At 39.1% G+C, this 11119-nt stretch overlaps 1 protein-coding gene across 1 annotated transcript; it reads right to left on the bottom strand.

Annotated features, from left to right (window-relative positions):
- Window positions 1–6194: 6194 nt before the first annotated feature.
- Window positions 6195–7261, bottom strand: LOC138904877 (uncharacterized). Its single transcript, XM_070193378.1, has 3 exons — window positions 7062–7261; window positions 6606–6837; window positions 6195–6509 (listed from the first exon to the last, which is right to left on the bottom strand). The coding sequence occupies exons 1-3, from the start codon at window positions 7259–7261 to the stop codon at window positions 6195–6197; spliced, it is 747 nt and encodes a 248-aa protein (XP_070049479.1).
- Window positions 7262–11119: the final 3858 nt, after the last annotated feature.

Raw genomic sequence — 11119 nt, 5'->3', positions numbered from 1 at the left:
AATCGCCAGTTCTCGCTCAACTACTTCTTTGTGAAACCGATGATATGGTGGCTGATGTCGACAGTTTTTCCGAGGCTTGGAATCATACTCGTAAGTTCATGACTTCTTTATTTGTGACCATCTGGTCGACGATATTTCTGCCTGGGTGGGTCGGCTTCTTCCTCACATTGCGGGGATACACGAGTGGCCGGGCTTCATCAAAAGGTTTGACCATCATCCTCCCCCGACTAGTAAGTTATCTTTATTATCAACTTCTTGATTAGTTTTCTCTTTGGGTTCTCTTCGGCAGACTTTCGCTCTTTTCTGTATTTTCCTTAAATTCAGCCAGGAGGCCTTCAACGAGATCGAGAGCCCCCGCCCCCGCGTTCAAAAAGAGTAAGAATGCCAAGGACTATGATTCTACTCCTTCTTCGATGGTGTCATCTTCGACTCACGCCCCGGTTCCCCCTTCGATTATTGATGTCGTTGTTCGTGCCTCAGCTCCTTCTGTTGGTACGTCTTGGTCTACTCCTCTTTCGACCGCCTCATTATACCGTCTCATAGATGAAAACGAGGAGGAGATGGCAGCCGGCGAGGAAGACTTGATGCCCCGCAAGAGAAGGCACGTGGATACTAATAATGGGATCGCTCGTGCCGTCGACGTGAAGGGAGGTGATTTTTTGCTGCGCGAGACGGCGATTATAGTCATTGAAGATGAGGATGAATTGTTATCGGAGATTCTGGGGTTGGGGGAGGCCTAAGACAACATGCCTTCCCCCGTGACGATGGATACAGAAAGACCGGCCACCGGGGACTCAGACACTTTGTGGCAAGATGAGCCGTCGACTTTACAGCCGGCTGATGATACTTCTTTGGTTTTCGTTGGAATTGGCAAAGGTGTTGCTGAGAAAGGCTACGCGACCGGCTCGGATATTAATGTCGGAAACCTGCGAATGATGGAGGAAGGTTTCACCCAACTTGAGGTAAGGTTGGAGGGGTCCACGAGGAACATATTAAAGAATACGGAGGACGTAGTCCCCATACTCGCCCCCCTTTGTTCCGAGACGGAGGGTAAGAGCCTGAAAGAGTTGAATGACGATACTCTGTCGAGGAGTATTGCTGGTCTTGCCCTTAGAGTGAGTTTTTGGCGATCTTTTCTCTCTCTCTCTCTCTCTCTCTCTCTCTCTCTCTCTCTCTCTTATTTTTATCCTTGCTTTTATTTCTGACTCATTTATTTTCTTTTTTTGGTCGCAGACAATGATATTGGAGATTGAGAGTACTCGAAGGGAGGAGAGGCGTAGGGTAATATTTGCGAGGTTGCAACGCAAATATTTTGAATATCTCAGCTAGTACCAAGAGTTTCGCAGGCAGTTTGGTGAAGGGGTCAATTTGCAGACCCTTCGCGATGAATTGAAGGAGAAAGATGACGAGTTAGTAAGAGTCATCGAGAAGTGTAGTGTCCTTGAGGGGACGTTGCGAAGTAAGGAGGATGAGCTTGAAATCAGCAAGGGCGTGGAGGCCCAGTGTAGCGATCTTCAAGCGTAAGTAGTCGAGCTGCATAGGCAATTGGAAGATTGTCGTCTTCAGTTGCAGGGCCTTATGGGTGAAGTTTCTGAGAAACAAAGCGAGCTCGAGAAGGCAGAATCTCTTTGTGTGGATGCCTAGATGAGATTGGAGGTGCTTGAGCTACTGAACAACACCCTTCGGGCTGAGGGGGAAAATGACCGGTCCGCGGCGAAAGCTATAGAGGAGCGACTAGAGGGGAGGGTCGCAAAGCTGGAGAGAGATAACGCCTCCCTTCGTGGTCAATTGGTAGCATTGGAAGTTGATAAGGCTCAACTGCTTGCACATCCCTCTTCTTCCTATACTTCGGAATTTCCCAACGTTCCTGGGGCATCGTATGAGGAATGGATTCACGCTGAAGCTCAATTGGATGTATATCGAGATTTGTATAAGGCAGGATCCGTTACTGAGGTCACTCTCGAGGAAGTCCGCGTTAAAGCCCATGAATCTTGAGTTGTTTACGGGTATGAGCCTGCTACTCCTGAGGATGATGAAGAGGGAGATGATGGAATCGTGGACCATCTTAAAGAGGATGCTTGGTATGATACGGTGTGGGCGGTGTAAGTGGGGGTAATCAAGGTGGTGAGGATGTCGGTAGTCAGGACGATGGAGGTGCGGAAGGCCCTGATGGTGGTGACTAGTAGTTTTTCTCTTATTCTCTTTTTTGTTAACTTTTGTCGTGTTGTTGGTGGCTTCTTCATGAGCCTTTGTAAATAATGTTTCAAGTATGAAATGCCAACTTCGTTTTTTGTATCTTCTTCTCCTCCTGTGGTTTGTTTTTGTGTTTGTGTATTTTTTAGTTCTGTTGGTTGATCGACCCTGTTTCTTTTATTGGACGTGATCACTCAATGGCGAGTTGCGTTCAAAAGTTGATAGGTGCTTATTCGAGCGAGATCAAACATGGTCTTTTGTCAAGACTGCGGCCGAGGGCCGATACATGCTAGTTCGAGCTAGGTCGTCTATAGCTTGAATTTAGTTTGGTCGAGGGCCAGTAGGTGTTAGTTCGAACAAGGTTGAACATAACCTATATTATGGTCGAGGTCCAGTAGGTGTTAATTCGAATGAGGTCGAATATGACCTATATTATGGCCGAGGGCCAGTAGGTATTAATTTGAACGAGGTCGAATGTAACCTATGTTTAATTATAATTGAGGGCCAGTAGGTGTTAATTCGAACGAGGTTGAACATGACTTATATTATGATCGAGGCCAATAAGTGTTAATTCTAACAAGGTCGAACATAACCTATGTTTAATTATGGCTGAGGGCCAGTAGGTGTTAGTTCGAACAAGTTTGAACATAACCTATATTATGGTCGAGGGCCAGTAGGTGTTAATTCAAATGAGGTCGAATATGACCTATATTATGGTCGAGGGCCAGTAGGTGTTAATTCGAACAAGGTCGAATATAACCTACGTTTAAATATGGCCGAGGGCCAGTAGGTGTTAATTCGAACGAGGTCGAACATAACCTACATTTAATTGTGGCCGAGGGCCAGTATGTGTTAATTCAAATAAGGTCGAACATAACCTACATATAATTATGGCTGAGGGCCAGTAGGCGTTAATTCAAACAAGGTCGAACATGACCTACATTTTAGAAAGATATGCTGATAATCGTGATTTTTATCGCCTTGGCATTGTTTCTTTGATTACATACTTTGAGAAATTTACAATTTTTTTCGGGTGTCGGCTGGCGTTCCAGTCCCAGTCCCCGTCTATCTAGTCCCTTCATTGGTTCACCTGGAGAGTACTTGAGATGTCGAGCAATGAATTAGTAGTCATGGCGTCGTTCTCGCATACTTTGACTTAAAGTATTTCCTTTGTATACTGAATATTCCCCACGGTCGGGAACTTGATGACCTAGTATAAGCTGGAAGGGACGGCTCTCATGGTGTGTATCCATGGTTGCCCTACTATGGTATTGTACGTTGTGTCTTGGTCCATGATGTGGAATGTGGTTTCCAGAGTGACGCCATCGGCCAGAACATGGAGGGTGATTTCACCAGATGTCCGTTCGACTGCATTGTTAAAACCAGTTAACGTAATGCAAAGCGGCACTATCTTATCTTTGAGTTTCATTTGCGCAAGTACTCGAGGATGGATAATGTCACTCCCCTTTTTTTCTCTCGAAAGCAGGTTTCTATGTGTGACAACTCTTTAAAATGAGGTATTAAAAGAGAAGAGTCGCCACCTAACGATTTTAAGTTGTGTTAGGGAACCTATTTGCAAATAACTCTGTTTTAACAAGTCCGTGTCACCAAAGATTGTGTAAGGGCTCAAATTACCTCAAAAACAAGGTTTTAGGCACTCTTCGAGGTCCACAATTGTGGGTCCCGGCCGAATTTTATACTATGTGGATTATATAATTAAGCTAGGTGTAGCAACCCCTTTGGGAGGGTACTACTTACGAAACAAATCTAATTTACTACTTACAACATTAAGAAGACATTAATTAAAAAAAATATTCAGAATAGTTTAATAGCGGAAATAGGCCCATGCGATGAGGTCCAAAGTGCAATATTTGTTTTTTTTAAAATACTCTTCATAATTTAATTTAATTTTTAAAAATAAAATACAATGTCAAAATATCAAAATAAGGTGATATAACCCTTCTTGAATAATCAACATCACTGCAAGTTTGTATTGTACATAAATTTTAAATTATCAGGTATAAAAAGGAAAACTAGTTTTCTCCTTTGTACATATATATAAGACAAAGTGTAAATTCAACATATTACAAGACTTGAGTTATTAACACACCTTAAAACGGCAAAATAAGTTACCAAATTCAAGTTACAACATTTTGGTCTTAATATCCAAGCCTCCAAATAACATACATAAGTGTGACATATATATCATGTACAAGTCCCAAAACTATATAAAACCATGGTGCATATGCAAATGTGATCTCCATAAGTGCTCCCAAAAAGACTATTTCATAAGGCCGTCTTCAAATTTCATCTCGTAGATTACCTACGATAGAAAACAACTATCGCTAAGCATAAATCTTAGTGGCGTATAAATTTTGGGCTTGGAGCCATTAACTTTTCCAATTCTCATTTTCAGTCATAGGTAGCTCAAATGAAACATAATTTAAAACAAGTGAACAAATATATCAAAAGTATCAAATATCAACCCTTGAAGTGTTTCCAAATATCTATAATAATGTTCAAGATTCAAGAGTTGAGAAAGCGTATACTATCAATCCAAGAAAGCTTGTCAAATATCCATTTTTTGCCCAATATGTACGTGATGCCATCACACTAAGCAAAATCAGATATCAAGATGGATCGAAGCCCAAAATCAAGTAGGGTCAAATCCCAACAGTCAAGAAAATCAAGAACCATATTAAAAATGGCTTCCTAGTTCGTACTTAACACGGGCAAGTTCCATAATTTAAGACGAACTACAAATCCAAAGTCAAGATGGCAAAAGATCCAAATCAATAGGCATGCCACGATGAGTGACAAACACACTGCCACAAGAAGGACAAAGTCCCAACAAGAATGCAAAATGATCAAACAATCCGTACGAGTGGGTGATTTAGCAAATATCTTGCAATACCTGATATAACACGAATACAATGCTCTTAATTGAAGTGAAGAAAAACAAAATATCAGGTTATTTCAAAATATTCTAGCAAGTAAAAAGAGTACAAAGTTTATACACAAACCTTGGTGTTTTACCACAAAATAGTTCAACCACAACTTGAGTACGTTCGAATCATCTACGCCCTAGACAAACCAAATCCGTCCACTTCCTCAAAAACTTCCCTTAGCTTTTACAAGGATATATATACCTCAAATACATAATAAAATATCTATATAAGATCAGTGATATAACATGTCAAACTTAACATGATATTGGTAAAAATTACCCAAAATGTTTGAAACAGAAATTCTGGACAGTATCACTGTCTCGTGTTGTGACTCAGATTTGAAGATGAAAAAGGATAAACTAGACTGTGTGGTCTTCTTTATAGTTGTAGATATGTGTCTTAGCGTTTTAGAATATCTTGAATCACCCCCATATCAAATTTTTACAAAAAGTTATGCTAAACTTACTAACAGTAGTACATGGAGGGTTTGTAAAACAGAAAATCTGGGCAGCACCTGCCCTTTACTTTATCACCTATTTTCAGGTAAATAAAAGACAAAACAGGTTTTGTTTCCTTCATAAGAGTTATAGATCTATGAAATAGATTTCCATAAAGTCTTAGATCACTTAAAACAGAGCTCTATACGAAAATATATGAAGAAAACACTAATAGCTACCTAGTGTAAAACAGGGTTTAGTAACTTACCACAAAAGAGAGGAGCAACTTGAGCTTCACCAAGAACGAATTTTGCTGGTTGGTTTAGTGGAAATTTATGGTTGTTTTCATGAAGTTTTCAGGTAAATATTTAACGGTAATTCATAAAAATAATATTAAGTGTTACACATAGCAACACCATGGAACTTCTTTGTCAATATTAAAACAACCTAGAGTAAGGAATTTTCATGTATTGTCAATTTCACGTTTAGGAAGTGCGAAGTAAAAATATCTCCTCATTATAAAGATTCTCAATCGAAAATGCAAATATTAGTAAAAATTTGGGGTGTTACAACTCTCTCCCCCTTAAATAAATTTCGTCCCGAAATTTACCTGGTACTAGTCCCTAAACAAATGTGGATATTGAACTCGCATATCCTCTTCTCGCTCCCAGGTAGCTTCTTCGCCAGAATAAATTTTCCAAAGAACTTTCACTAAGGGGATGCTCTTATTTCTAAGCTCCTTTAACTCACGTGCTAAGATTTGGAATGTTTCTTCTCCATATGTCAAATCAGGATTGACCTCAATAGATTCAATAGGAAGAACATGAGATGGATCTGAGCGGTATCTTCTAAGCATAGAAACATGGAAGACGTTATGGATCTTGTCTAACTCTGGTGGAAGAGCTAGTTTATAAGCAACTGGGCTAACTCTCTCAAGCACTTCATAAGGTCCAATAAATCGTGGACTAAGTTTACCTTTTTGGCCAAATCTCATAATCTTCTTTCATGGAGAAACCTTTAAAAATACCTTATCACTCGCTTTATACTCAATTTCATGCCTCTTAAGATCAGCATAAGACTTTTGTCTGTCTGAGGCAATTTTTAAGCGATCTTTGATGATTTTTACCTTATCTTCAGTTTGTTGAACAATCTCAGGACCCACCAATTTTTTTTCACCAACCTCGTTCCAACAAAGAGGCGTTCTGCATTTTCTCCCATACAAAGCTTCATAAGGAGGCATGTCTATACTTGATTGGTAGCTATTATTGTAAACAAATTCTATCAAGGCTAAGTGTTTGTCCCAACTACCCTCAAACTCAATAACCAACTACCCTCAAACTCAATAATGCAGGCTCGAAGCATATCCTCCAAGATTTGTATTACCCTCTCAGACTGGTCGTTTGTTTGTGGATGGAAAGTGGTACTAAAATTCAACCTAGAACCCAAATCTTCTTGCAATCTAGATCAAAATCTGGATGTAAACCTTGGATCTCTATCAGACACAATAGAAACAAGGATTCCATGCAGCCTCACAATCTCATTAATGTATAATTCTGCCAAATGTTCCAGTGAGTAGTCCATTATGATTGCCAAGAAATGAGCACTCTTAGTTAGTCTATCTATAATGACCCAAATTGCATCATGATTCCTTTGAGTGCGTGGAAGTCTAGAAATAAAGTCCATCGTTATCCTTTCCCGTTTCCACTCAGGTATTGTGTGATGACCCAAAATGTCATTTTTAAAGTTAATAATTATTTTTGTATTCTAAGACCTCGAAAAACAGTATTTATCATTACTCGCCTTGCGTGCACAGTCCGTAAAATTTTCCAAAAAGTTTTAATGTGAAAAATAGATTAAAATGTGAATTTGAGATTTAAGACTCAACTAAGTTGACTTTGATCAATATTTTGAGCAAATGGACTCGGATCAGTATTTTGACAGTTTCGGTAGGTCCGTATCGTAATTTGGGACTTGGGCGTATGCCCGGAATCAAATTTTGAGGTCCCTAGCCCGAGTTATGGAATATTGATAAAAAATTAAAAGTTTTAGTTCAAATAATGACCGGATGTTGAATTATGTGCAAACAACCTCGGAATAGAATTTTGATGATTCCAACAGTTCCGTATGATGATTTTGGACTTAGAAGCATGATCGAAATTTTATTTGGAAGTCCGTAGTGAAATTAGGCTTGAAATAGCTAAAATAGGAATTTAAAGTTTGAAAGTTTGACCGGGGAGTTGACTTTTTTATATCGGGGTCGGAATCCAGTTCCAAAAATTTTTATAGCTCCGCTATGCCATTTATGACTGGTATGCAAATTTGAGGTAAATCGGACTTGATTTGATAAGTTTCGATATCAAATGTAAAAGTTAGAAATTCTTAAGTTTCATTAAGCTTGAATTGGGGTGTGATTTGTGATTTTAGCATTGTTTGATGTGATTTGAGGTTTCAAATAAGTTCGTATAATGTTTTAGGACTTGTTGGTGTATTTGGTTGAGGTCCTGAGGGCCTCGGGTGAGTTTCGGTTGGTTAACAGATCAAAAGATGGACTTAAACAGCTGCTGTAAAAAGCTGCTACAAATTTTCTTCTGCCGAGCAATCGAGCTCAGAAGTCGATCCCAAAAATCGAAGGCCAGAAATCGAGCCGAGAATCAAAGGCAAGGCTCGAGAGCCATAATCGAAGGCAGGCTCGAGGCCATGATCGAAGGCCCGGGCTTGATGCCAAAATCGATGCCATGACCGAAGGCCCATGCTCGATGCCATGACCGAAGGCCCAGGCTTGAGCCTATGGTCGAAGCCACGATCGATGACCTGGCTCGAGGGCCATAATCGAAGCCACGATCGAGGCCCAGTTCCGAAGGCTGCCTGGGCAGATTTATAAAAGAGGGCATTTGTCCCATTCGTCATTTTTAACAAACTGGAGCTTGAGTAGAGGCGATGTTTGATAGATTTTCAAGGAAAGACATTGGGGTAAGTAATTCTAACTCGGATTTGGTCAATATACATGAATATATCATTGTTTTCACCATTTAATTAGTGTATTGAGATGGAAATTTGGGAAAATTTTAGAAATCTCATAAAAATATATTTTTGAGATTTCTGTGTCGATTCGGAGTCAGATTTGAGTGAAACTGGTATGGTTGGACTCGTAATTGAATGGGTTATCGGATTTTGTAAGTTTTGCCAGATTCCGAGACTTGGGCCCCACAGGCAATTTTTGAACTAATTTCGGATTTTATTGAAAAATATATTATTTTCTTATGAAATTGATTCCTATAATTTTATTTGACTTTATCGAATTAATTATGACTAGATACGAGTCGATCAGAGTCGGAAAAGGCATACTACTTGGTTAAATTGGAGCAAGTCGAGGTAAGTGACTTGTCTAACCTTGTGTGGGGGAAATTTCCCCTACGATTGGTATTGAAGTGATAAATTATAATGTGTTGAAAGTCATGTACACGAGGTAACGAGTGTGTACATGGGCTAAATGTGAAAGATTATATTTTTAAATTGTGTAGATCACTGTTGTGCATTAATTAAACTATTTTATTCTGATATATTCTTCATCATTGATTTAATGTTTATATGTTAAAGTTGCTTGACCTTTTCCTGCTAATTGTTTTACTTGTTTAGTTGAAACTTGGTTTTTTTATTCTGTGCATTATTTGAAGTTGATTTTCTTTAAATTAAATATTATTAATATGAAGTATTTGACATTTTTAAATTTGGTATTGAAGCAACGTATTAAAGATTTTGAAATATTATTTTGCTGAATTATTTATTCTTGAATATTTTTGTAAGATTTTCATACTCACTGTGATTGAGCCGTGAGCTCTTTATTGTGAAAAAATATTATTGATGATTTATGTTGGCATGAGCCGTGAGCTCTTTATTATGGAAAAATATTGTTGTTGAAGTATTTTGTCAAGTTAAATTATTTGAGCACTTGAGGTGCAAATTGTGATATATTGTGATGTTGATACGCATGCGGTGTTATAAGGTCTGGGTATTGAAACACATGCGGTGAGATAAGGGTGGCTTGATACACGTGGCTAGTAGGGTGGAACTACTAGAAGTCATGCGGTGTGATAAGGATGGCTAAAACGCGGGAAGCTATTTCGGAAAAAATATTTTCTTTAAAATAAATTGTGAAGGCTCCCGCGGTGAGATAAGGAAATGAGATATTAAGAATTTATTTATGATTTGGTACTACGAGGGGGTACCTCGTGAGTGCCCTTGTTGATATTGATTTATGGCCATAGTTGCCTTTGATTATTTGTTGTGATTTTCTTAAAGTTGAAAGGAATTCTGTTTTGATTCCACGAGATATTATTTGACATTATTTTGTGTAATTAAATGGTGACATACTACTTGATTCATTTCCATTGTCAATTTATTTTATTATATTGTTAAACATTTTACCATGCAATTATTATTTTTCAGTAGGGCCTGACCTGACCTCGTCACTACTCTACCGAGGTTAGGCTTGGCACTTACTGGGTACCGCTGTGGTGTACTCATACTACGCTTCTTCACATCTTTTTGTGCAGATCCAGGTACTCCTTACCAGCCCCGACATCAGTGAGTTACCTGTACACGGAGACTTCGAGGTATATCTGCCAGCGTTCGCAGACTCCAGAGTCCCCTTCTATCATTATTGTGTTGCTTCCTTATTTTCTTTAGACCTTGATATATGTATATATAGACATTGAGGATAAATTCTTACAAGCTTGTGACTTATTTCAACCGGATTTTGGGAGTTGAAATCGTTTGAATTGTAGTTTATTTATTTCAGATTTAAATATTTATTCTGCATTGATAGGTTTACCTAGTCTTAGAGACTGGTAGTCGCCATATCATGCTATTCTTGATTGTTACGCCAAAACAGTGACGTTGGCTATGCCAGGTCTACCGCGGCTAGACTGGTTGTCGCCATATCAAGCTCAACGAATGGTTGAGAAGGGGTGTGATACGTATCTGGCCTATGTGAGAGATGTTAGTGTTGATACTCATACCGTGGAGTCAGTTCCTGTAGTAAGAGATTTTCCTGATGTATTTCTAGCAGATCTTCCGGGTATGCCACCCAATAGAGATATTGACTTTGGCGTTGATTTATTACCGGGTACTCAGCCCATTTCTATTCCACCATATCGCATGGCCCCAATAGAGTTGAAAGAATTAAAAGAACAGTTACAGGAATTACTTGATAAAGGCTTCATTCGGCCCAGTGTATCGTGATCGAGGCCAAACCTACACCACTATAGAGTAGCGAGGATGGTCGATGTAGTTTTACCCAACGAGGTCGGGATCGATTTCCACTGGGAGTTAATTTGGCTTGGAGTTGGGTATATAACTAATCTAGATGTGCGTGTTATTCCTAATTGCACTTCCAAACATTGTTGCGATTGATTCTATTCTAATTTTATACTATTGTATGCTGAGTGTAAGCTAAGTACAATATTTTTGGGGAAAGTTTTCAAGTGTTAAAAGGCACTAGGGAAGTGACTTCCGCCTAGGTGAGTATCTAATGGGTATCAA

Source organism: Nicotiana tomentosiformis, chromosome 1 (genome assembly GCF_000390325.3).
Source record: "Nicotiana tomentosiformis chromosome 1, ASM39032v3, whole genome shotgun sequence".
Lineage (NCBI taxonomy): Eukaryota > Viridiplantae > Streptophyta > Magnoliopsida > Solanales > Solanaceae > Nicotiana > Nicotiana tomentosiformis.
Note: the sequence above shows the minus strand (reverse complement) of the source record. Positions and strands in the feature narration are given on the sequence as shown.